The following is a 27,995-nucleotide window of genomic DNA, read 5'->3' on the forward strand; positions in this document are numbered from 1 at the left end:
TTATAATCTTTTTTTGACAAACGGAAAGGAAGTGTTTTACCTCATAGTAGCATGACTCACATAGCCATACTCAGAACGTGTCCATTTTCTCTCCATTTCCTAAAAAGAAATGGAGAGATAAAGTTCATATCAATGGTCCGAAATGCATTTTGAAAACATTCAACAGTTTTAAATTTACGCATAAAGATAAAGAAAAATAAGAATAAAAGGGAAAATTATTATTTAAAAAGATTGTGAGAGGAAATAGAGAGCTACAATCTAAAACATGGTAACATAGAACATCGAAATACATTCTAATAAACTATAAATGGTGAGAAAACTTCGCCAGGTATCAACAACATGTTGGCGAAGTACGGCAGAATGGGCACGAGAATCATCACCTACAACATCAACAATTCCTTTGACTCCCTTAAACCATCGTCGTGCCATTTGAGTAGACAAACAACGAAAATAAGATGCACTTATGCCACAAATGCGTAAAAAAGAAATGTGAAGAGAAGGGAAATGTGTCGTTTGTGCCACAGGTAGAAATGTGTCGTTTGTGCCACAGGTTTTCTACAGTTCTTTCTCCAAGACCGTTGCTGCGAACTTACAGGTATTCCAAGGGAAAGTGGGCAGAAATAACAAGGAAACCACTTATGGATTGGGAAATGAATCAATTGACTCACGACAACTAGCGATACACGATGGTCACCCGACGTATATGGTGGGGGGCCGTAACCACTGTATGGTGACACGTGTGAAGGTTGACGCTAGTTGGGAAAAGAATTACGATGCTGCGATTGGATGGATCGCCTATAGTAGCTCAGGCTCGGTGATTACTCATAGAAGCATAAGAATGAGAGCTGAGTCGGCATTGCAAGCTGAAGCATCAGGAATCTGGGACGTTTTGAAATGGGCTTGCAATAGTGGGCAGCTGCACCTTGAAGTTTCGTCGGACTGTTTGCAACACCAGATTGCTGGGGTCGAGAAGGGAAATCATATCATCAAGGGCATTCTTGAGGAAATTCAGAAACTTTATGTTTGCTTTCACTGTTTGTGTTTCAATTTTATTCCTAGGCACTTAAATATGTTAGCGGCTCGACATGCCATGAGAATGTAGAACCTTTCTTTACCGTTGCCAAAAAAAAAAAAACAAAAAAAAAAAAAAAAAAAAAAAGTGAAGAGAGACAAAATCGTCTTCCTCCAATGGAGAAAACTCCCCCTACATCTCCATGTTGTAGTTAATGTACAAGTACTCTGTTCACCATAATTAAAAGACAGACATCAAAACACTGTATATTCCATTACAATGCAACTAGAAGTAATGCTTTATGAAAGTAATCTTTGATACAAAGACAAAAATATATACATTTATACACACATTTTCTCTATAGTTAAAATCCAATGACTTTCCACATTGTATGAATAACATAAAAAAAAAAAAAAAAAATGAAGAATGTTGTGTACACCAGGTGAAAGATGACCCCCACATTATTTCTACTTACAAACATTACAAAATTCAAGGCTAATCAATGACAATGAACATGTTGCCTTGAGAGATTTGAGAATGAGGTATACATGGGTCGTGCTAACGCTACTCGGAAATCCCTTCTGCCACTCGATTTTTGTCAGTACGGGATTAAAATAACGCAACATATTCTCCCACAAACTGACTGGCAGAAGAGATTTTCGAGTGACATTACCATTACCCTATATATATCATCGAATAGTGTATGCTTGCCAATAACCTTTGGGATGCTTGGTATGGCAATAGACATTCGGCACATGCTTGACAATGGAATAATACCGCTCCCCGGGTAGAATGAGATTAGTGAAATATGATGGCATATTATAGAAGTTGAGTGTTTTCAAACTGTAAAGGTACTTGATGTGGGTAGGCACTTGTAAATTCCTGCTTTCACCAATCGACATCTCCTCGAGAAGAGGCAAAGCTCCTTTCGACATAGACAAGGACTTCAGACCGTGCAAGTCCAAGAGATGCAATATCTTAAGTTTCTGAAATCCATAACTTGCAATTGCCAACTTTTCCCCAACATATGCCTCAACCAGTTGAAGCTCCACCAAATTAGGTAACAATTGTAGAGTCTCGAGAGGATCGACATGAAGATTAGACCACCTTAGACGAATTTTTACTAGGCTATGAAGCTCATATACCCAAGTGGGAAATACGGCTAAGCGCCCGTTTAAGCATAGATGCTTCAGCGCCATAGGAGGAGATGTGACCTTCCCTAGATCAATAGTTTCTGTCTTGCTTATTGCAAATATGGTGAATGATTGAAGATGTTTCATCACATCAATCACAGAACATAAAGCCTCACTTTCATTCATCCTGAGACCGATGATTCCAAGCTTTCTTAACTTTGTCAAACATCTCAACTCCGTGGCCCACGTTCTATGTCCAAGATTCAAATCCAAAAACCCGAGCTTTTGAAGTTCCAAACATTTCCCCAGTGACCCCTCTGGTATCGTCACTCCGTTAATATTTAAGCAGTGACCACAAAACCCAAAATCATACTCATAATAGTATCCAAGAAGATGTCGTAACTTTCGAAGTTGGTTTATTTCCTTGGGGAGGTTGGAAATAAAGGTTTGCTTCAAATCCAATGTTTGGAGATTCTCAAGCTTACCAATAGTACTTGGTAGCGCTGAAACTCGTGTGCATCTCAAGCTTAAGTAACGTAAGTTGAGTAGCATCCCTATTTCTCTCGGAATAACGTCTATCGGAGCATTAAACAGATCAAGCACTTTCAACAGGTTAGTACTCTTAAAGAATGCTTTGTCAAACACCATCGGCATGACTTCTAGTTTTACCTCAATTACGAAAAGACTACGAATGCTTGATTGGCCTTGGGTTATACTGCCCAAGAATTCAGGAGCATTGGAGTTGTGATCCTCGTGAATTGACAAACGCCTAGATTTTACGTTGCCAACCGGGTCATCCTTTGAGAGGATTTTGCAAAAGCTCAATTCTTCCAACTTGGCTAAAATCATTTCATGAAGGAATTCACTTTGTAAACCCAAGCTTCGAACTTTTCCCGAAGGATCAGTGGACTTCACTTCAATCATACTCATATTAATAAGCTCAGACACATATTCTTGTGCAACTTCTTCAAGGGTTAAACTCCCTCTTGTTTGAATGATAAACCCCTCTGCTATCCATAACCGAATTAATCTCATTCGACTAATCGGTTGCCCTTTCGGAAACATCCCAAAGTACAAAAAGCAAGGCTTAAGGTAAAAGGGCAAATCATAATAATTTTGCATAAAGGTTTTCTGAACCCCTGATAGCTGACGGTTGTTAGCTAAATAAAACCCAAGGCTTTGACCTACCCTTTCCCATTCCTCCATATCATCCGCTTTAGCCGAAAGAAGCCTACTTATAGAGATTATTGCTGGAGGTAAGCCGCCACACTTTCTTACGATCCCACGAGCCAAGTCCTTTAAAGATGACGGGCAATTTCCTCCTGACTTGTGAAATGTCTTCCTGCAGAAAAGTTCCCATGCCTTTTCTGAAGGTAGTGGTTTGAGTTTGTACAAACCATCAGTAGCTCCATCTAACCATGTATAAGCTACATTCTCATAGCGTGTAGTTAGAATTATTTTGCTTCCTTTATCGTTAAAAGGTAACACGGTTTTGACATAAGTTGGCAACTCTGTGTCCGCTTCTTGAACATCATCAAAAACAACCATGTACCTTTTATCTTTCAAATAGTTTCGAAGAACTCGTACCAGGGACTTTTTATCCATAGAGCCGACTTCACTGATATTTCGAACTTGAGTTGCATCCGTAAACTGCAAAAGCATGCTCCTTAAAATGTCGCTATGTCGTTTAGGAGGTGATACTGGAATCCAGGCACGAAGAGGAAAGTGAGACCTCAAGATCTTATCATGGTAAACACTGGTAACAACAGTTGTCTTTCCTAGTCCTCTCATACCAACCACGGCTATTATCGAAGGTGTCAAATCAACCTTCCGTAATTTGAATAACTCGGTTATTTCCCTTTTAGCGACATCATCTCCAACATGATCAGCACCCACATTAGCGGTACATAAAAAGTAAGACGTGGTTAGTTTCTCTTGAGGGCTCAATTGTACTTTCCCTTGCGACGACCCACTCCCACTACCACCATCAAAAGATCTGTAAGAATCTTTCGTCTTGGCGTAATAGAGGACTCTTTCCCGCAAGCCTTTGATGTTAGAAGCCATACTTCGGACTTCAAAAGAGAGAAATTGTTTGGTTTTAGAATACGCACTTTCTTTCAAGTATAGCTGGTAACGTTCAATGGCATCCTCTATATCATACGCCAATAGTCTAACTTGTCTCACCCACTCTTTAGCATCGTCATCTCCTTCAGTTCGCTCTTCCGCGTTCTTTAGAAATACTGCAATTCTTTGCAACTCATCCTTGATAGCATTTACGTCATCTTTAAGCCCAGAGAGTAATGAAATTTCGCCGCTAACAATTGGTGTTAATGTTCCAAGAACAACCTGAATTACGCCGTAAACATCTCCCATTTCTGTTTAGACCTTTGCTTAGTAAATAACTTGTATTGATATAGGGAGTACTTATCTGCAGCAATAAGTAGTTATTCATTAGAGCTGACAAACATTTTAAACTTGATGCAGTTTATCTAAGGAAACGTAAAGCAAACAATGTACTCGTACTTACACTACGTACTACTCCCTCTGTTTCATCGAATTATTTATGCATTTTCCAATATTTACGTAAAAACATAAACAATTCGATGAAACAGAGGAATTAGTACGTAACATTCGCATTTTACTCATCTTTGGCAGCTAGTTAACACATGTGATTTCCGCTACATGGTTGTGATAGGCTTTGTTTGGAAAATAGCAGATTGACCAAGAAGCAATATTGACGGCTTTTAGCAAGTTTAGCTAGCTGATATGTTACGATCGTTTGATAGACAGTATATTCAAATAGTAGACCGGGTAAAATATACGAATTTAAAATCAGCATATTTAATAAATATATTAAAAAAATGACTTTTTTACCCGTAGGAAAACAAATAATCCTATAATCATCAATAATTTGTTCATGTCCTCATTCTTTATTTTACATATCAAACACCATGAACAAATTATTCTAATTAAATAAGCTAATTAGAGCTGTAAAAAAAATTTGCCAGTTATAATCTGTTTTCGCAACCTAATTCTGTCAATATAACCAGTTATTTACCATATTACTACACAGGTTCATGGTCTTTATTGAGAGAATGAGTATAACAGTCAAATAAAATTCAATTCAAGCTAATTAACCTTTTCACTATGCTGCCAAAAAAAAAAACCTTTTCACTATTTAATCTATCAAATCAAAAGAGTCTGGTTATTCGATTCAATCATTTCCTTTTCACAATTAAATCCTAACCTAAACCTATCTTGATCCAGGTTTGTCATGTTATTCAGTTCGATCAATCTCAAGTTATACTCCGGGTCAACAATGAGTTAAAAGCGGATATTGGGTCGACCAATAGAACGGGTCAAGTTTTGACAGGTTTAACAACACATTTAAGAGTCAACAAGTACAATTCATCCAAAATTATCATGAAAAACATATACTCAAATCGCGACGCTTCTTAAGGCATACATACCATCCTCAAATTTCGATACACTATACTATTTCCTATCTTGACATATCTTACAAACTACGTGAAATTACTATAAATCCCGTTATACGTGCATTTTACACTAAGTCACTAAGAATTTACCGATATAATTTATTGTTATTTTATGATGTCATTCAGCAATTTATAACATAAAGGGTGTTGTGTAATAAATCAGCAAGAAATCGAATAAAAACAGTGAGATACAGTAAATTAAAAAACAAAAAAAATAAAATAACACGATTAACATAGAGTACGTACCTCATTTGTCGGTATCGGACTGGGGTATGTTTTTGCAAATATAGTTAAATCATCAATTAATTAAGATGTTAAGAGGGAGTATGTACTAAATGATAAATTTTTGTGGGTTCATAAAGTTTTATACAATAATGAGAGTATTGAGATAATGCTCACCATGTTTTTCCAGACTCTTCAAATTTACTAAGGTGACATCCTGTTTTATTGACTTAATATTTTTTGTACCCGAAAACAGTTGACTTAATATTATATAAGGTCAAGTAGGTCACTCAGAGAGAAAATGGTAGCTCTTAAAAAAACACGGTGTATTATATAATATACAAAATCAACTTGTTAGTCATGTGTTGAAGAATCAATCATGGAAGTATGGAACTTGTCTCTTGACACAAAAAAAATATTATTATTTGTATTTAATAGGAATAATTATAATAGTTGAGCCTCAACCATTACCTTAAGGTTTTGGTTGAGATGGTCCATCTATCTTGGTTGAGGCTCAACTATTATAAATATTCCTATTAGTATTGTCCATAATTACCTTTTAGGCTTAATAAGAGTTTCTAAGGGTCACGTATGTATTAATGTATCGTTTGAATTATAAAAATTGGCTAAATTAATAAAAATACGTAATTTATTTTGGCAGTACACTTTTTACTCATTACAGTACTTTTTGTCACTTAAATTTGTCCATAATTATAATCGAAGAGGTGTTGAAGTTTGAAAGGAGAGAGGTTGCTAGAGAGAGAATTAGGTTTGTTAATGAGTAAAAAATGTATACTGCGAAAATCAAAGTCATTCTATAATTTATTTTTAAAATTGCACATGTATTTGTAAAACTATTAGGAGTAAGAGATATTCATGCATAGAATGAATTATTTCAATATAAATCGATCTAGGTTACTCCCTACACGACTCAACAATCCATTTTATACAAAAAAATACAAAACTTCTCACAAAATAAACATATCCCACTCTGTTTTGTGTTCCACACTAGGAGCCGAGTCAGGGTAACATAGAAACCAATTTAGCGACATGATTCCAGATTTCCAGTAAGAGAAAAAAAGTTGGGCTGGTTCATTTTTAGTTAAAACTACTGGGATCAATTATCACATCTGAAATTAAGGAGAGTTAATACCACATAATCGAAGTTAATGGGATCAATTTTCACTTTTGTGGTTCGAAAACCGACTAGAACGGTCAAACTCTAAAACAAGTCAAAAACCGAAACACGGTTAGAATGACTAGGACAACACGATTGGATGCTTTCAAATGATTATTTTGTATTATTATGAATGCACCAAACTACTTAAAACGAAGAACATTTCCAAGTTCAAAGGAATCTCATAATTAGAAGAATTGTTTATATAATGGCCTAGTAGCATGATAATGTCAATGTTGTTGAACCTAGAGGCATCATAGTGTAAGTACAGATGAATTATTGCAACTTGATTTTCATCTGCCAATAAGCTATGTCCCCTAACAGTCTAATGATTTAACTACAACTTTGTGATAAGGATTCCAACGCATCTGTATAGCAATTTTGAAGTCTTCAAAAGTCAAACAAAACTCTTGTGATCAATTTATTATTCTTTTTTTTTTTTTCATATATATAATATAGAGGTGAAATTGAGCATTACTTAGCCTACCGAACTTAGTTTGAAGAGGCGCAAGGCGCACCAAGGCGCTAAGGGGTTGAGGCATGAGGGGATTAGGCACGCGCCTTTTAGATGTGAGGCGCCTCATTTTTGGAACTTAATTTTTATTTCCCAAATAAAATTTTGGGCAATAATAATAGGAGTTCTCAAGTTCACTAACATCTAAAGGAGTAAAATTTAGGAATAATGGAAAAAAAAGGCATATGTAAAGATATAGACTAATGAACCTCGCTAAGTGAGCCTTATCTAGAAGGCGCACCTAAATTGCTCCAAGGCATTTTGGATAGTGCCTCATCCAAGGCGCGCCTTAGACGCCTTTTCAAACTAAGCTACCGAACCTATCAATAATAGAGGCGGGCAGAGAGCCAGCTAAGCCATATTTACCAAGATTATATTAGGCGTGTATTGAATAAACCCGGTAAATATAGACTACAGTAATATGTTAATACGAAGTATCATATATCAATAATTCTTTTTTTTTTAGGATTGAAGACTTTTTATTCATGAAAGTTTCACCTTAAACCAATTCATTCTCAAAATTTTATTGATATTTTGGTTGACATTTCACATTTTTTAACTAACAAGCCAGCCATATAACCTACTTTGATTAGTTTGATAGTTTATTGTGAAACTAGCCTGGCTTGAAAAAAAGTTGACTTATCATGTACTCGGATAATTATTGGATACGAAATTTAAAAAAAAAAAAAAATTGAACCATTTTGAACATATTAGTATTTTGTGTTGAAATGGATGTAAACTAAATTTAAAAAGCAACGTTTATTTATTTCCATGTAAAATACATATCAATTTAAAATAACATATAGTAAGTCTTAGGGCACTTCAAAACATTCAAAGTCGAAGCAGCAGAAGAAGGGCACATTAACACCTCTCATAAAAATTTAAATAGTATTTTAAATGCAAGTTTCAAATATATACGTTTTTGAGAAAGAAAAACAAGTAAACTGAATGGAGCAATTAACTACAAAAAGTTGGTAAAGAGAAATCATACTGATTTAACTGCTTAACGTATGAATATTTTATTTGTTCTCACCAAATTGTATATTGGTTCTCACCAATTTGTATACAATTATGGATATTATATTTGGTTCAACCCAAATAATATTGCTTCTTAAACGTACAAAGTACTTGACTCGATCTTTTGTGTGCTGTATTTTTGAGCGAGTTGCTAGTTGACTTTATGTATTATTATAAATTGTAATACGTAGTCAATACTCAATAGCAACTTGATGTTTCAAAGCGCAAAGGCTTGACGACCACTATATCAATACCCAAACCTTCGTTACCGTATAAAAAGCAATTGATTTGATGGAGAGATTCACATTTACTAGTACATCATTAACCCCTCTTCAATGATGAACTAGTAAAGAGGAATGAATGCCAGTTAAACACAAATTATCCTAAAGACAACACATACAACGATCTTGTAACACTTGTGCACCTCATTAGGCCATACCGAATTCTTGTACCAACCTAAAGAGGTATGTATATTAAAGCTCCCTGCATTTTTAAGGTAATGCATGCTATCATGTATGCCAATAGTCAATATGTATGTACGGTGAATTATTGATCTTAGACATTTTAGTATACATATAAACAGTTATTTTTTATGGTGCTTCCAGTTTATTTATCGTCTCTTTCTTTCATTTCACAAAACCACTCCCTCCGTTCAATTATTTGTTTAGCCTTTATATTCCCTATGAGGGGTATCTTCATCAAACGTCAACCAGAGAAGCTTCGACACTCCAGGTAGGTGGCGTGTCGAGTGTCGACACGACACTTCACCAGACACGACACCTGACACGTCTGGGATACTGCACAGTACGACACGACTCCCGACACTTTTGCACAGTGATAGTCAGAAGTATTTCAAGGAAGATGGAGAAGAGAGAGCGAGAAAAGATGAAGAAATAACTTGGGGAAAGGTGAAAAAGGTTAAAGAAGAGAGAGAAATGTGGGGAAATGTTAAAATATAAAAGAAGAGAGAGGCGGCAGTGCATATTTAATGGTCTATTAATCTATTTTATTTCCCCATAAAATTACTCACATGCAATTGAAAACTGAAAAGTTGGACTTTTGAAATAAATTTGTCCTTTCCCATGTAAAAAAAATGATATTAATAAACTATATTTACTATTTATTTGTAAGCTTTTAATTTCGAAGTGCGTATCGGTGTCTCTAAAGTCGGTCAAGACACTTGTTTGACCGCATCCCCGTGTCACTTAAATTTTAGAATCACGTGTCATACGACACTTCTCTGCCGAGTCTGAGTAACACAGACGTCAACAAATGACCGGGCGAGGGGAGTGTTAAACTACACATGTTAAACTAAAATGACAACAAATTTTAGTTTAAAGACCTAATTTTAACTACAAGCATTTCATCTTAGCTTATTTGGTTGGGTAGCTTAGGTTGACCAATATTTCTGTTGGTTGTTTCATTTTGCATGTTTGTTAAATAGCCTTTCCGCTAGCTGAAATGAATTTAAGCTTGCTAACATAAAAAGCTACTCTTAATAACTTTTAAAAAAAGTTTTATCATATTTTGATTTCACTTTTACCCTTGGTTAATTAGCATAGTAATAACAAACATGTTATTTTACCAGATATCAATTAACTTTTGAACTAGTTTTACCAAACACTTTGTTAACACTGAAGTTGAAAAGTTAAATTTTTCACACACTTTGCTACCAAGTTGAAAAGTTAATTTTTCAACCACCTTTCTAGGTTCAGCTAGTTTTTTAATTTTCAACTACCTTTTCAACTAGTTTTATGGAACGGAGCCCTAAAATATTGAAGTTCCATCTCTTTTCTATTTATTTTATGATAAAACCAGCCTAATAGGAGGCAACTCAATGTATGGTCATCCACCAATTCATGTTCATGCCAACATCCGCCAATTTCTCTCCTCCCCACCCTAGACCGTCGACCATCTATCCTCCCCTCCCGATATCACCATGCTCCATCTTCCTCTCCTACTTATCGCTTCCCCACCTTCTTCTTCATATATATCTCTCTAAGCCCCGAAGTAACAAAAATCACAATAACAATATCACTTTTCAAAAGTAAGGAATCAAAAGAATGAAATCATACCTCAAATATAGCTAGGTCATCCTTCGTAACTAACCCAAATTCAAAGAAAGGTGATCAAAATCAAGTAAAGGAAGGGTAGGAGATAGAGGGTGTAGGGAAAGGAGCTAGTAATGGAATGCTGGCTGGTGATAATAATGGAACCGATGATGACATGGGTGCAACCGTGGCTTGAGGCGAGCTTCAAAGTAACTAGATGCCATGTAGGAGATCTGACATCAAAAAGGCTACAGCCTACCAATCAAAACTCTTCAATATGCCTGAACAAGTTTTTTCTTAGGAGTCAACAACGTGCTTCAGCAACTGTTGCTGCCCAGACCCTTCCACTTCTACAAGCAAAAGCAAACGCTTGACCATAACTTCATGTCATATACTCATTACTCAAGCCAAAACATGCCTGAACAAGTTTTTCGCTCTTTTAACCTAAAAACACCTGCACAAAATTTAAAAAGGAAAAGTATCAGGGATACAAAATGGGATAGAACATCCCCTCTCTTACAAACCGTCTTTGCTCATCCTCCGGCTAATAATGTTTTCCACAAGTACTCCTTAAAATTAAATAAATGTTCATTCTGATATACTGTACATTAAGCATAAATTTTACATTGCGATCAGCATTTGTAAGGAGAAACAATGATCAACGTCGAAACTGTTTTGACACTCGAGGTTAAATAGAGACACTAAAAGACATAAGAGTATCGTTTTACGTTATGATATATGGTCACCTAAATGTAGGATGAGATGCATTAACCTCTTTGTCAATATATCTAAATGCATATTTTTTTGTTATTGCAGAAGAAGTTACCATAAACCATCAAAGTAGAACACAAGTCTACGTTACAAGATTATAAGGAATGAGTGATATATATGGCCCCATCCAGATTGTTCTTCAATTATTAGGTCCGCTGATTCAAAGCGAAGTTTCCCTGTTCTCCAATCTTAAAGACGATGTAAATGCCATAAAGATTGAATTGCAGAACATCTCGGGTTATCTAATAAATGCGGAAGACAGAGCCGAGGGAGATGATGCGGCCAAAGATTGGTTGAACCGAGTTAGAGAGTTCGCTTTCGACATAGAGGATGCCATTGAACGGTATCAACTACTGCTGAATGAAAGAAAAATTTCCAAGTTCAAACATTATATAAAAGGAGATATAAAAAATATGGCATCTACAATAAAATCCTTGCGGGGATGTGCAAGTAGTATTTCTGGAGCAGGGGACCGATTTAGATTTATAAGTGAAAATGGCACTCAGCATGGTCAATTCAACAATCAAGGCACATTAAGGCCGACGTTGAATAACTGTACTATGACATCGGGTTATGAAGTTGTTGTAGACGAAACTGCTAAAGGAGAAATAGTGGATTTACTTGGCTTTCAAAATGCTACTAGGACACCCTCAACAGTAGCAGTGGTAGCCATGAGAGGACTAGGGAAGACGACTGTTGTTGAAAGCGTCTACTATGACAAGACAATAAGGTCTCAATTTCCTCTTCGTGCCTGGATTCCCATGTCCGAGTGCAGACAGCAAGATGCAATTATAAGGAGCATGATTGTGCAGTTTTCTAGTGCAACCAGTAATAAAATTGTAGTTGACGGCATGGATGAAAGGTCCTTACTATCTCAACTTCAAAAGTATATTCAAGGGAAAAGGTAACATATCTCAACCCTCAATACATAACACTTTGGCTACATGTTGCGGAGGTAGGGTGGGGGACTATTCTGCTCCCAAATATTTTCTATATGGGAAAGATTTTATAACTTTTCTTTTGGGCAGATGTTAATGCCACGGAAGAAAGTGTATCCTGTATACATAGATACGAGAGCCATATATTTAAAAAAAATCTATGTACAGTTTTGAAAATGTATCTTTGAGTGTTTCGAAATGTACCCAATAGGTTTTTGGAATGTACCTGACGAATATTTTAAAAAGAATTTCATGCACATTTAAGAAAGATCAATTGTACATATAAAAAAAAAAAAAAACTAAAAATTCAGGGACATTTCAAAATATTGTAAATTTGTAATGCACTAGAGGAAACATATATTATTAATAATCTTAGGTATGTTTCAGAACAGTCAAGTAGACTTTCTTAAAAACAATTTTATGAACGTATCAAAACTATTAAAACCTTTTTAAATAAGTAAAAGGTACATTTTAAAATAGTTCTTACCTAAGGCATTGTTCTTACTGGAACTTAACCCGGTTCCGGTAGGGTTAAGTTCTGGTAAGAACACTACCTTAGGTAAGAACGGTGAAATCAGTTTTAGAATGTATGTACTTTTCACTGTTATAAAATGCTCTAATGGTGTGTTTGCTCTAATGGTGTGTTTGGGAACAAAGATTGTATTCTCAAATTCAGATTTGCACCAATTTGCATGTTTGGCAAACCTATTACATTTGAGAAGTTTCTAAGGTACATTTTAAAATAATATTCAGATAATTCACGCGGTACCCCTAAGGTTTGCCACTTTGCACGAAATACCCAAATTTTTTATCCGGAAATATTAAAGGGGTCATAACTCGTATTTATGAGTTCCAAAAGTGACGATTTTTTTTCCAAATCGCTCATCTTTCCGAGAACTACAATTTGAAAAAAAAAAATTGTCGCATTTGGATTCCGCTACAAGGAGTTATTGTACGTCAAAGTTTTTTCGACCGAACAAACTTTGAGTGAGCATATCTCCCGGTCACGAGTTCCAAACTCGTCAAACTTTTTTTCAAATCGTAGTACTCGGAAAGATGATCGATTTGAAAAAAAAAAATCTTCACTTTCTGAGTTCGTAAACAAGAGTTATGGCCTCTTTAAGTTTTTCGGATAAAAAATTTGGGTATTTTGTGCAAAGTGGCCAACTTCAGGGGTACCGCGTGAATTATCCGAATAATATTTAAGGCTTCGGGCTATGAAAACAAATAAGAATACTCTGATTCTAAGTTTTGAAAAACATAGTTACGAGGCTACGAGTATGATAGCAAAAAGAAAAAAGAAAAAAGAAAAAAGAAAAAAATGACAGATTTGAAAATAAAAATTTAAGAGATTTTCTCACTTACACCCCTAATTGTGCAAAAACACTTTTATACATAACTCTTAGTTACGAGTTCCAAAAAAACGAAATTCTTTTTTGAAACCAAAGATCTCGTAAATACGGAAAAGTTGAGAAAAAAATTATCAACTTCCGAACTCGTAGCCGGGAGGTATGGTAGAGTTCAAAGTGTGTTTGGTAAAAAAATCTTAGAACCGACCATAAGTCCCAACTACAAATTTAGAGAATGGTGACTTTTTGGTTTTCAAATCGAAGATCTCGTCATGAGGATCAATTTGGAAAAAAAAATTACGATTTTCAAATCTCGTAACTAGAGATGGCAACGGATCCTGGACCCTATCCAGATCCGCGGATCTGGACCCTGATGGGTAGGATATGGATCCTAATTTTTCGGACCCTGTGGATATAGGTTGGATATGGATCCACTTATTTGAAAATGGATCTGGATATGGGTATATGTGAGGAAACTAAATAATACTCCAGGGGCATCTGTAATAAAATCCCAAAATTTAACATTTTGCTACTGTTACCCCATTAGCATAGTTAAGGAAAAGTTGATACCTTTCGTAACTATGTATTTCCAAACTTAAAACTTCTACCTTATTCTACGGCTGAAGTGAAAAAAACATAGGACTACAGAAATGCCCTTCATAAAATATGGCCTTCATCAGAGCTTCAGTTATCCAGCATCCCATCCCTGTGTTCTTCTGAGTTCTATCATTTTTTTCAATCCCTTTTTTTTATATTAGAGTGCTAAACATAGGCATATATTATTTACTTCAAATAATATGGATAACATTAAGGATTACACACCATAAATTTAAAACTAGGCGTATGGGTATGAAGAAATAAGGTGAGGGATGACCTTAGGGCTTTCGTGGAGAAAAGAAGCCAATGAGTAAGTTTGGAGGAAGCTAAGCACAAAATGGTTAGCAGCAAAATGAGTTAAAGAAGGATTTTATTAAGAAACCAGAAAACAACGTTTTTCCCTTTGGAAAGCACAATTTTGTAGTGAAGGTAGGAGTTTTGAAAAATACAATTGCAAAAGATAAATATCATTTTTTCCTTGATGAACATATGGATTGTTGAACAGTTAAACCGTAAACAAATTGTTGCTCCTTGAAATCATCATAAACTGATATTTATTTTCGTAGAATCTATGGCACAATTGACTTTGTTTTGTACCTTCTAATACCATGACTTATATATTTCAGAACCTTATAAAGTCACTAAATAGTTGAAAATTTCTCTCAGGTACATGGTTGTATTCGACAATGTTCAACAAGAGGACACAGATCTGACAAAGCATATCAGGGGCTTGTTAGATACTAACAAAGAAAAAAGCAAAATATTAATAACTACACGTTATGAGAATGAAGCGCATGCATGGTTAAACGGATTAAGTAATAGTTTGTACAAACTCAAACCTTTACCTTCAAACAAGGCTTGGGAACTTTTCTTGAAAAAAACATTTCAGGGATCTGGCGAAAGATGCCCTTCCCCATTGCATGATTTAGCTAGTGGGATAGTAGAAAAATGTGGAGGAGTGCCTCCTGTAATAATTGCAGTTGGTAACCTGTTATCCAACAGAGCAAATGACTTCAATGAATGGAGTAAGGTACATAATGCTCTTGCGTTTTACTTAAATTCAAACCGCCAACTATCAGGAATGTACAGAGCCTTTATGCAAATTTATTATGAATTGCCCTTTCACCTCAGACCGTGTTTTCTGTACTTCGGGTTGTTTCCAGAAAATTACCCCATAGGCCGAATGAGACTACTTCGATTATGGATATCAGAGGGTTTCATAAGAGAACATAGACGCGACTTAACGCTTGAAGAAGTTGCAGAAGAATATATGAATGAGCTGATCAATATGAGTATGGTTGAAGTCAAATCTAGAGATCCATCAGGAAAAGTTAAAACCTTGGGTGTAGTAAGCAAATTCTTACATGAATTGATTTTATCGAAGTTGGATGAATTGAGCTTTTGCAAAATTCTTTCACCCAAAGGTTCTTTCGGCCAAGAAAAATCTAGGCGTTTGTCCATTTACAAGAATCACGAGTCCCATGCACTTGAATTGGACAAAATTACAAAAAATCCTTCGAGCATTCGAAGCCTTTTCTTAGAAGATGTAGAACAACCAATCATGTTAAAGGCCTTCGACAACAAATTTTTGGAGAGCATAAGTTTGTTGAGAGTTCTTGATTTAATTAATGCTCCTATACATTTCATTCCCAAAGAAGTTGGTAAACTACTCAACTTACGCTATTTAAGTTTGAGAGGCACACGAGTTTCAAGGATTCCTAAAACCATAGGTAATCTTGAGAATCTCCAGACATTGGATTTGAAACACACTAGGATTACTGAACTCCCCAAAGAATTTATCCAACTTCATAATCTGCGACATCTTCTAGGCTACTATTATGAGTATAATATGTTATATGATCCCCACTGTATGAAAATCCACGGAGTGAAGATACCTGAAGGGTTACTGGGAAAATGCTTACAACTACAAAAACTTGCGTTTATGGACTTGAATGCTGGACTTAAAAATTGGGTGACGGAGTTGAAAAAACAAAAGCAACTACGAAAGCTGGGAATCATAGGGCTCAAGGCGTCTGAAGGAAATGATATGTGTTCTCTAATTGATGAAATGAAATATCTTCAAGCGCTCAATATACTCTCAAAAAGTAAATGTGAGAGTATCGATTTGAGGAATGTAAAGTCTCCTCCTCAAATGCTTAAACGATTATACTTAAGTGGACCTTTACTCTCATTCCCTACTTGGATATGTAAGCTCGATAGCCTTGTTAAAATCCGTCTAAGGTGGTCCAATCTACCAATCGATCCACTTGTGTCGTTGGAGTTATTACCTAATCTGGCAGAGCTTCAATTGTTAGAGGCATTTACTGGGGAGCACTTAAATATTTCAAGTCATGGATTTCAGAAGCTTAAGGTACTACATCTGTTAAATTTGCATTCTCTCAGGTCCCTGTCTATAGCTAAAGGAGCTTTACCTCTTCTCTCGGAATTGTCGATCGGAGAAAGCAAAAATTTGGAAGTACCATCTGACATCAAGCACCTTCACATTCTAAAAACACTCAACTTCTATGATATGCCATCAGATTTCATTAATCAGTTTCGCTCCGGAAAACCCTGTTACTCTATTATCAAGCATGTGCCTAGTATCTTTATTCGTAACAAACACCCCAATGGTTGGCAAACAGAAACTATTTGAAGATCGTCGATCTTATTCCCAATGATCATCAATCCCTATGACCCCGTCTATACTTATCTTTGTTTGAAATACCCTCACAGAGAAAAAGCAATAGATAACAATTGATTGAGACGGCGAAATACAACGGTAATGAAATCTTACCTTTATTGGGCCACGGCCTTCTGGCAATGTTGCACACAGAAGTATAGTTAATCTTTCTTTACTTAAACTCCACAGCATTTCAATTTTTTTTAATTGTATGTTTGACTTCACTTCCATAGGCTTTGGCTATGTATACAATTTTTTTCTTCTTAATATTGTACTTCCTCTGTAATAACATGATGTTCCCATATTCCTTTTTGGGATGTCACGATGTTCCCACTTCTTTTCATTCCATTAGGCAAGTTTTTTTTTACCATATTGTCCCAATAGTTATAGATAATAAATCATTTTTGTACAAGAATGTTGTTGATCGATTAAGGAATGAGGTGATTAGGGAAAAGGTAAAAGTGACGCCAATAGAGGACAAGATGATGGAAAATCGACTAAGATGATTTGGCCATGTGAAACGAAGACCTATGGACGCACCAGTTAGGAGGCTGGAGACTTGGAGAATAGAAAAGGCCCCTAGAGGTAGAGGGAGACCGAGAGAGACATGGTTGAGAGTGATAGAGCACGATATGAGATTTCTGGGGCTTGAGGAAAGTATGGTGATGGAGAGGGCACAAGGGAGGGAAGGGATACATGTGGATTTTTAGTATTTGATGTATTTTGACATATTTAGTGTTTTTATTTAATTTTTTAAAAAAATTATTTGTTCTTCTCTCCTTTATTACACCTTTTTTACCACCACTTTCTTATACATTTTACTTGGTTTACTTCTAAGGCATTCCGGATCCTTAATTTTATTTCGGTTTTCAAAATCGCTTTAATCTTTTCTCTCGATTTAAATTTTAAGTTTTTATAAAAGAAATCTGGAATTCGATTTTAAAAGATGTAAGTTTACCTTGACTTTGTATTACATTTTCGCTCTCCCTTTTGTTTTTCATTTTTCCCTTTTCTATTCGCATTTTGAGGTGTGCGTCCACCCAGGGACGTTTCTAAAGGATGATTCATGTCGAAAAATTATAAACTATATACCAAAAGAATGTTAATCCACATTTATTTGTGTTTTTGTCAACCGAACAAGATATCACTATTCTATTTCTCATGAACTAGGAGAGGTTATAATGGTAATGACCAACGTACTCAAACAACTTGAAAACAACAAGATATACCTGATCCCAGCAACAGCAGCAGAGAAACAATCAACCATTTCGCTAGCTTTTGTGCCAATGACCTCAAAACCCAACAACTTCTCTACACCCATGTATATTTCCAGAACCCATCATACTGAGAATCCGTGAGCACAAAGTGACCTGAGAATCAAAATGGCAGCTGCTGAGAAACAACAGGTTTCAATCTCATTGAAGGTGTGAAAAAAGAACTAACAAGCAGGTATTCCCTCCGCCCCTATCATTTGTTTACATTTGATTAAGATACCACTCACATAGAATATAAAAGGTAAACAAATGATTGGGATGGAGGGTGCACATGACATGATGGAGAATTAATTTGGGTAGCTCTTCGACATGGTTACTTGGGTAAGGCGGTTTTACTAAATGGTTAATAAAACCACATGAAATTAACCAAAAAATCCTAAAAAGCTAATTTTAGTAACTTCCATTGGCTGCATTATGGCTACAAACGTATTTGTATTGTCGTTTTACACTGTGAAATCAGATTTTACACTAGACATTCTCTGGTGATTATATCTACGGGTGTGACCCATTTCTAGGGTATTGTAGGATTGGGACACCACTTTTTTTTTATAAGGTAATAAAACTAGATTGATCCTCTAAGGTAGACCAACCTATCTCATCTTTTCGAATGATAGAGGTAAGTTGAAGCCACCGGATTGGGACACCACTTGATGGTAATAATACAACTTATTAGTCTTATTAAATAACTACACACAACTAATTGACATCAATTCATGAAATAAGTACTGAAACAAATACATAAACAAGTAATAAATCAATCAAATAACTATGCAGAGCTAATCTTAACAAATTCATCAACCCAGTAAAGAAATAAGTAACTAATCCGAAAAGGGCAAGTAATATAAATTAATGAGAAAAACAGGAAAAACGTAATTAGAAAAATGAAATAATTACTAAATAAGGGTTTGAGTAATTAGGAATTTCAGTTAAACAAACAAAGAATCAATCAAGTAACATTATAGTTAGGCAAGTAGACTAATAATCTAATGGAGTAGCAATTAAGCTAATAGAGATTATATAACTCGCCGACTAGATTTTATTTTTAAAAAAATTGATAATTTGAGATTCACATGAAAGTATATCTCCTAATATGTTGATTCAAGGACAATAAATGTGTGTAGCGAAACCCATAAATTATTCACAAGGTTTTTAAAAAAGAAGATAAGAGACAATTTATCAGATAAAATACATCTAAAAAAATAAATGACACTTGCATAACAAACATACAGTATTAGATTTTCTCAAATTCCTCATTTGCAGAGCAGGTCTATTATACTGTTTCTCACACTGTATAATAGACACAAAGTCACACTACAGCACGCAACCAAGCTAAACTTGAGTTCACTTATACAATTCAAAAGACTGTATAATAAATTGACTAGAGACTTCCTCCTAGCTTACCAATTTCCACTTTTTCTTTTAACACCTTCAACGATTTCCTCGTCTTCATTAGATATCTTCTTCTTCGAACTCCCACGTCTCAATTCGCACACCTTAAACCTGTTAGAAAATCCAACAATTAGGAAAAACACAAACAATAAGGCCCCATTCTCGTTTTACTTTTTTACTAGTAAAAATGTACATTTGTAGTCATCAAAATTCTATTAGCAAAAATTGCCGCACCAGAGACCCGGTACCCAACTAGTTGTACTTTAATATTTGTTCTCACAAATTGTATATATTTGTATATTAATTTTGTTGTCACCAAGTTACATTGCTTCTTAAACGAACCATGAACTGATCAAATAGCTGACTTTGTCTATTATACTCTGTATCTTTGAGCAAGTTGCTAACTAATTTATATAATACATATTCAATGGCAACATGCATTGTGTTTGTAATTTGAAGAGCCGTATACAGACTATATCAACAGTATAAAAAGCATTTAATCTAAGGAGAGTTGGCATTTTACTAAGCACATCATTAATCACTCTTTAATGATGAATTAATAAAGAGGAATGGATGTAGGTTCGTTTCAACCAGCATTGGTAATTCATACTGCAATCTTAAGCCAACATAACAGGTATGGATGTTAAACTCCCTACAAGATTATCTTATTGCATTATTGCATACTAGCAATATCATGTATGTTAGCAATCCATATGTATGTAAGACGATCTTAGGCTCTTAGATAATATGGTATGAATTTAACGGCTCTTCTTGATGATGCTTCTCATTCATTTATTGTTTTTTTTTTCTCATTTAACATGACTACTTCAACCCGTTAGTACTCTTCCGTCCCCATCAATAGTTTACATTTTTTGATCGTTTGGGAATTTTGAATAAAGGTAAACAAATAGCTGAAAGAGAGAAACCTTCTTTTAGGAATTACTCTTGAATGAAATATTTTCAATGACTTGATTTTATTTAAACCCAAATGTTAAATATAACTAAGGTGAATTTTTAAACAAATTAACCAATTGATAAATGTCTTGGAGGAATGATATTGTTTATATTAGGTCATTAAAATGTAAAAAATCAAGTCAAACTTCAACTCGGTTTACCTCTCCATCCCAATCATTTGTTTATCTTTAGTTAGAATACTCCTCACAAGAACCTCACAAGAATAAAAAAAGGTAACAACTTCACGGAATAGAGGGAGTATTAGTTTAGTTCTATCTTTTAGCTTCCTACTATGTTTATAGGTAGACACAAAACGAAATGGAGCAACCGATCTTAAATACCAAAATCATATTCAAGACAAGCTAGAGAATAGTATATATCTATCGTTAATTGATGGTATTTAAATAAACTTTAATCATAATTCATAACACTCTTAAATAGACAACTAGACACGAAATAAACCACGACCTTAAATGACTGAAATTGTTGAGTTTGACCAAAATATTGAGATGTCCCAAACATATGGAACCTCATAAAGCAGGTAATTGAGAAGTATAATGATAACTGTTTTCAAATACAGATTACTATTTTAAACTAACGCAGTAACGCCCATTTTGCACATCCGACCTGACAAAACCTTCTATTTTCATGAATTAGTAAACCGAAACAACCTGCAAATTTACCAAATCACCCGCAAATCAGATTGTTTATCTAACTCCTGTTACAGAGTATAATTTAAGTTCTATTTCTTCCTTTCAATACTTCACTCTTTTAACCTAAAGTTATATATAAAATACATCAAGTTATTGATATTTTTAAATGAAAGAAGTCTATGGGATAGTAGAAGTCGAATGGGACAGAAATTCCGCCCTTCTAACAAACCGCCTCTGGATGCCCAACAACTAGCAAGGTTTTCTACCAGTATAACTCTTTGCTTGTTATACTAGTTATTTTACATAGCTATGAGTACATAATATATACCAATACAAGTCATAACCTATAAGAATGTCAGACAAAAAAGGGTGACGATGTCCACAAAATGGCAACGGCTTACCGGCCCATTTAATTCCAAAGATCCAGTAACCAATAAAGTGATTTATATTGCTAGAATGAATAGTTAGATGTTTGAGAGTTTAATCTTGTCAAAGTTAAGACTGCATTTTTTCTACATTTCAAGAAATAAATGATTTAAATATCATTTGGTAATTTCAAATAAAGAAAATAGAAATGAAACAGTGTGGTGCGGTATCGTTTAGAAATTAGAACGTTGTGTTATTTGGTCACCTGAAAGTACGACAAATTGCATTGACTGTCAATATATTTAAACCTTGATGCAGAATTATGTGTTATTGCAGATGAGCTTACCATAATACATTGAAGTAGAACATACACAAGCTGCCTACGTTACAAGCTTATTAGGAATGGGTGATATATATGGCGCTACTAATGTTGTTCTGCAAACACTAGGTGCGCTGGTTAGTGCTGAACTTTCCTCGCACTCTGATCTCAGAAATGATGTAATTGCCATACAGAATGAATTGCAGAACATCTTGGGTTATCTGATGAACGCAGAAGAGAGAGCCGAGGGAAATGATGCAGCCAAAGACTGGGTGAGACGAGTTAGAGTGTTGGCTTATGACATCGAGGACGCCATTGAACGATATCAACTATACCTTAAAAGAAGTTACTTTTCTAAGGTCAGACTTTATATTCTAAGAGAAGTCAGCAGTATGGCATCTACCATTAAATCCTTGCGTGAGAATGCAACTATTATTGCTGGAGCAAGAGACCAATGTATATTTACTGGTGGTAATGTAGGCATAACAATTACAACTTTGGTGCGGAATACTGAGACGGCGGCTTATAAAATTGTGGTAGATGATAATGCTAAAAGAGAAATCATCGATTTACTTGGCAATCGAAATCCTATTGGAGCACCCTCCACAACAGCAGTGGTTGGTATGAGAGGATTCGGAAAGACAACTGTTGTTAATAGTGTTTACTATGACGATACAATAAGGTCTCACTTTCCCCTTCGTGCCTGGATTCCAATGTCTCAGTGCAGACAAGAAGTTGCAATTTTAAGGAGCATGATTTCACAGTTTTCTGTTGCAACTAATAAGCTTCCCAATACGAATATGGTTAACAGCATGGATGAAAGGCCCTTACTTCGTCTACTTAAAACATGCATACAAGGGAAAAGGTAACATATTTCAACCCTCAATAGATAACTCTTATTTGGGTACAGGTTCATGAGATGGGGTGTGACATTCTGCTTCCAACTTTTTCCTACATTGGTATGATTTAGTTTTTCTTTTTGGAACGAAAATATATATTTACTAGTCCAACCTATCAACCAAACATGAATTAGTTACATACCCCTCTCTTTCCCTTTCCTTCGGATATGCCCATGAAAACCGGACAAATTCTACAGTAAAGCTGACTTCTTTTATACATTATCTAACAAATAACAAAGACAAAACAACAACATCCTAAAGCCTGAAGGGCTCCCGCAAACACTGTTTGTCACCCCTCCCTCGACTCCTCCTTCATCCTAGACATACTGTCGAAACAAAGCCTTTAATAGTTTTCCATCAACGAGAAACAACAAAAACAATCCCCCATCCTATCACTCCATGAAACAGCCTTACCCTGTCGGAAATGCCTATGGTGAAATTTGCAACAAAAATTTCCATTGTCGAATGCTACTCATAATAAAGAAGGCCACCAATTAGTGATGCATTTGAAACAAGATTATATATATTTAGGGCTTGTTTGTATAGGAAAGATAGGAGGAAAAGGAAGCGGAGACCGAGGAAGAGATACAATTCCCTTATTTAGTTAGTAAATAATAAGGAAACAGATTAACAGACAAATGAAAGTCCCACACACGTTGGAAAGATCAGTATGGAAAATTCCCTTATTTTTTGTTCATCCCTTACCCTTTCCTTCATTCTTATCTCTTCCCTTCCCTCCTTAAATGTTATCCAAACACGCTTATATTTGGCTAGCCCAATCTAACAAGCATTGTTACATGAGCATATGAGTTCTTAAACGAGAGTACTATTTACTTCATATCCCTTTGATTAAACTTTGTGATGCTTTTCGCACAAGAAATGAAAAATAAGAAAGTAAAATAAACAAATGTAGAAGTATGAAAATGATGTAAAATTACAAAATGACTAGTAGGTTTTATTGTCAAATTTACATTAAATTTGGTTTCTGACCAATTGTTCACTTTGCATGTAAGTAGATTATCCCAAAATGGATGGGATTCAAGGGAAGTATAATACTATTACGCCCTATGATTTGTCCAAAATAAAAAAGTAGAAACGTCAATCTAAGTTGGAAGTATTCTTCAACTGACGCATAAAGTTTATATACTCCCTCCATTTTCCTATTTTCACCCCATTTGCTTTATTGAGGTCTTCAAGACGCCACTTTGACCGTATTTTTTTATGTCTATATGTTTATTTTTTTTTCTTGAAATTTTTTTTTGTGAAAGATGTCTTGATATTAATTGTAAATGTTTTAGTTTTATAAATAAATAGTTTTTATTCTCCAACTTATTGACAGTCAAAGTTCGGAAACTTTGACCTCCAAAAAGCAAATTGGGTGAAAATAGGAAAATGGAGGGAGTATATCATTATTTCAGTAATCTATGGCAATTGACTACTGTCTGTTATCTTGTAAAACTATTAGTTCGATGTTTTTGAATCTTGTAAACTCCTTATACAATTGAAAATTTTATTGCAGGTACATAATTGTATTCGACAATGTTAAAAGAGGTGACATTAGTCTAACACCTAACATCAAGTGCTTGTTACATTCTAACGAACTAGGAAGCAAAATATTAATAACTACTCGTTATGAGGACGTGGCTCGTGCATGGTTAAATGATGGAACAACTAATGGCATGTATAAAATAAAAGCATTACCCTCAAAAGAGGCTTGGGAACTTTTCTGCATAAATACATTTCAAAGATCTCTTGGACGCTGTCCTAAACAATTAGAGAAGTTGGCTCGTGGGATAGTAAAGAAATGTGGAGGCCTGCCTCCTGTAATAACTTCAGTGGGTAGCCTTTTATCCAACAAAGAGGATGACTTGAGTGAATGGAGCAAGGTCCGTCGTAGTCTTGGGTTTTACTTAGATACAAATCACCAATTATCGGGTATTAACAAAAACTTTATGCAGAGTTATTATGACTTACCCTTTTACATTAAACCATGTTTTTTGTACTTTGGGCTGTTTCCAAGAGGTTATCCCATAAGCGGAATGAGACTAATTAGGTTATGGATAGCGGAGGGTTTCATTAGAGACAGTAGTGGGAGCTTAACGCTAGAAGAAGTCGCAGCAGAATATATGAATGAGCTGATCAATATGAGCATGATCGAAGTTATATCTAAAGATTCTTCGGGGAAACTTAAAACCTTGGGTGTAGTAAATAAATTCATACACGAGATGATTTTATCGAAGTTGGATGAGTTGAGCTTTTGCAAAATTCTTTCTAAGAAAGGCTCTTTCGGCAAAGATACTTCTAGACGCTTATCCATTTACAAGAACTATAATTCCAATTGTGCACCTGATTTGGAACATATTACAAAAAACGGTTTGAGCATTCGAAGTCTTTTTGTAGAAGATGTAGAATCAACAATCATGGTCAAGGTGTTCAACAAAGCATTCTTAAAGAGCATTGGTTTGTTGAAAGTTCTTGATCTTTCTAATGCTCCTATAGACCATATTCCTGAAGAAGTTGGAATGCTACTTAACTTGCACTATTTAAGTTTGAGAAACACACGTGTTTCAAGGCTTCCACGATCCATTGCTAAGCTTGAGAATCTTCAAACATTAGATTTTAAACAAACCTTCATTATTGAACTCCCCAAAGAATTTAAGGAACTTCGTAAGCTGAGACATATTCTTGGATACTATTTTAATAACGATGGTTTTTTGGATCCCTGCTGCATGAAAATCAACGGGGTAAACATACAGGAAGGGGTATTGCGGGAATGTCTAGAACTCCAGAAACTTGCATTTTTGGATGTGAATGCTGGACATAAGAATTGGGCGAAGGAGTTGAGAAGCTTAAGGCAATTGAGAAAGTTAGGAATCTTAGGGCTCAAGTTGAATGAAGGGGATGCTATGTGTTCTGTAATTAATGAAATGAAATATCTTCAAGCGTTGAATGTATTCTCAAAAAGTAAAAGTGAGAATATTAATCTGATGAATGTCAAGTCTCCTCCTCTAATGCTTAAACGGCTATACTTAAATGGTCCTTTAGTCTCACTCCCTACTTGGATACATGAGCTCCATAGCCTTGTCAAAATTCGACTAAGGTGGTCGAATTTACAGGTTGATCCCCTTCAGATGTTACAAGTATTACCCAATCTGGTGGAGCTTCAATTGTTAAAGTCATTTACTGGGGAGCACTTAAAAATCGCAAGTCATGGATTTCAGAAGCTTAAGGTACTACATCTCTTAGATTTGCATCCACTCAAATCCTTGATTATAGCTAAAGGCAGTTTACCTCTTCTAGATGAAATGTCAATCGGGGAAAGCAAGCATTTAGAAGTTCCCTCTACCATCAAGTACCTTTCCACCATAACAAAACTAAACTTCTATAATATGCCATCCCATTTCACTGATCGGATTTTACCAGGTAAATTCCATTTCTCAATTGTCAAGCATATACCTAGCGTCCTTTTCCATAAAAAGGACTCAAAGGGCAATTTGAAGACATTCACTCTACAGTGAGTGCCTTGACTAAAAAAAAGGCACTTTACAAATGTAAGAAATCATATTCAATTTAAGGTTAGATTTAATAATACTGTAACAAGAATGTATATTGTTTTATTTCTTAGCAACGCTCTTGTACAATAACTTACACCTTGGTAGATTATATACTTAAAATGCTTGTATCAGCATGGAATTCATCAACATCTCTTAATTTTAATTAACTTCAGGCTCATTTGTAAATAAAATAGTATTTGTGAAGCGCAAAGATTGTTTTTTAGCGGATTATATTTTTCTAATCAACTTTACAGTTTCATCAAGAAACAAATTGACCAATGCGGGTATGTTTGTTAGCTTCATCGATGTTAACAAAGAACAATTTACGGAGCATTATTACTTCCTCTTTCCATTGATTTACCTTTATTCAAAATGCTCTAAACAGTGGTGGGCGTGAATTTGAGCAGCGGAGAGGGGGGAGACAGAATAAATTATGGACTTGTATCAAATTAATTGTAATCCCCATTTGTTTGTGTTTTTATCAACCAAACAAGATATCACTATTCTATTTCTCATGAACTACAACAATTTATAATGGTAATGACCAATGTATTCAAACAAATCAAAGAGAAAAGAAATACCTGATCCCAACAACCGCAGCAGGAAAACATTGAACCATTTCGCTAGCTTTTGTGCCAATGACCTCAAAACCCGACAACTTCTCTACAACCAGAGTATACTTCCAGAATCATTCATACCAAGAATCAGTGAGCAGAAACTGGACCTGAGAATCGAAATGGTAGCTGGTGAGAAACAACGGGATTACAATCTCATTAAAGGTGTGAAACGAGAAAAACAAGGCAGGTACATGAAATGATGCTATCCTGCCATACCCAATATTTGAGCAAGGCCGTTTTACACAAGTATTTGAGTAAAACCATGTGAATATTACGCAAATATCCCCCAAAAGCTAGTGTTAGTAACTTCTATACGTTGCATTGCGAGTATAACCGGTATAAAGGTGCGACGCATATCTCGGGTATGGTACGGTAGCATCATTTCATGGCACATAATACAACTCCTAATCAAATGACAATACACAACTAATCTTCATTTGTTCATCAAATCAGTAAGGAAACAAGTACTCCGTAAGTCCGTAATCAATTATGAACAACTAAGTGATCAAATAATCACATAAATTGATGAGAAAAATAGGAAAACAATAATAAAAACAAGAAAATGAAAAATAATTAATCATGAGCTAAATTAGGGTTTTGAGTAATTGGGAATTTACATTAAACAAACAACAAAATCAATCAATTAACACTAATAAATCGACAAATTGATAAATAATCTAATAAAGTACGAAGTAGCAATTAGTCTAAAAATTGAGAATAAGAGATTAGGGTAAAAATTAAACTCTTACAATTGAAATTGATCATAGGTGATCGTCCGGCGTCGATTGAAATTGATCATAAGTGATCGTTTTTATTTAGCGAAATAGAGTCTACATAAGCTGGGAAGAGTAAGACCGAGATAACTAGGAAATAGAGTCTACAATCTACATAAGTGTTTTTTCAATTGGTTTTGTTTAAGACCGAGATAACACCAGACCAGATAACCGTTATGTTTGGATCCCTTTAATTGAGTTGTTCATCATCACATGCCACATTTTTAAAGAAGCTTGAT

The 27,995-nt window shown here is 35.2% G+C and overlaps 3 protein-coding genes across 5 annotated transcripts; 2 read left to right on the top strand and 1 right to left on the bottom strand.

The window, feature by feature from the left end:
• Window positions 1-1,310: 1,310 nt before the first annotated feature.
• Window positions 1,311-27,899, bottom strand: LOC141656917 (disease resistance protein RPM1-like). Of its 3 annotated transcripts, none has more exons than XM_074464006.1 (7): window positions 27,733-27,899; window positions 26,948-27,090; window positions 19,634-19,732; window positions 18,188-18,328; window positions 15,124-15,266; window positions 10,648-11,077; window positions 1,311-4,573 (listed from the first exon to the last, which is right to left on the bottom strand). In XM_074464006.1, the coding sequence occupies exon 7, from the start codon at window positions 4,516-4,518 to the stop codon at window positions 1,702-1,704; it is 2,817 nt and encodes a 938-aa protein (XP_074320107.1). In that variant the 5' UTR covers window positions 4,519-4,573; window positions 10,648-11,077; window positions 15,124-15,266; window positions 18,188-18,328; window positions 19,634-19,732; window positions 26,948-27,090; window positions 27,733-27,899; the 3' UTR covers window positions 1,311-1,701. The 3 variants fall into 3 exon arrangements, with proteins under 3 accessions (XP_074320107.1, XP_074320108.1, XP_074320109.1); XM_074464007.1 differs by having other exon boundaries at window positions 15,124-15,243; window positions 27,733-27,830; XM_074464008.1 differs by lacking the exon at window positions 15,124-15,266 and having other exon boundaries at window positions 27,733-27,830.
• Window positions 11,499-16,931, top strand: LOC141654936 (disease resistance protein RPM1-like). The gene is made up of 2 exons (XM_074462044.1): window positions 11,499-12,298; window positions 14,945-16,931. Exons 1-2 carry the CDS (start codon window positions 11,499-11,501, stop codon window positions 16,929-16,931), a joined length of 2,787 nt encoding a protein of 928 aa, XP_074318145.1.
• On the top strand, window positions 21,997-26,330 carry LOC141654937 (disease resistance protein RPM1-like). The gene is made up of 2 exons (XM_074462045.1): window positions 21,997-22,778; window positions 24,332-26,330. The coding sequence occupies exons 1-2, from the start codon at window positions 21,997-21,999 to the stop codon at window positions 26,328-26,330; spliced, it is 2,781 nt and encodes a 926-aa protein (XP_074318146.1).
• Window positions 27,900-27,995: the final 96 nt, after the last annotated feature.

This window comes from Silene latifolia, chromosome 5, assembly GCF_048544455.1.
Source record: "Silene latifolia isolate original U9 population chromosome 5, ASM4854445v1, whole genome shotgun sequence".
NCBI lineage: Eukaryota > Viridiplantae > Streptophyta > Magnoliopsida > Caryophyllales > Caryophyllaceae > Silene > Silene latifolia.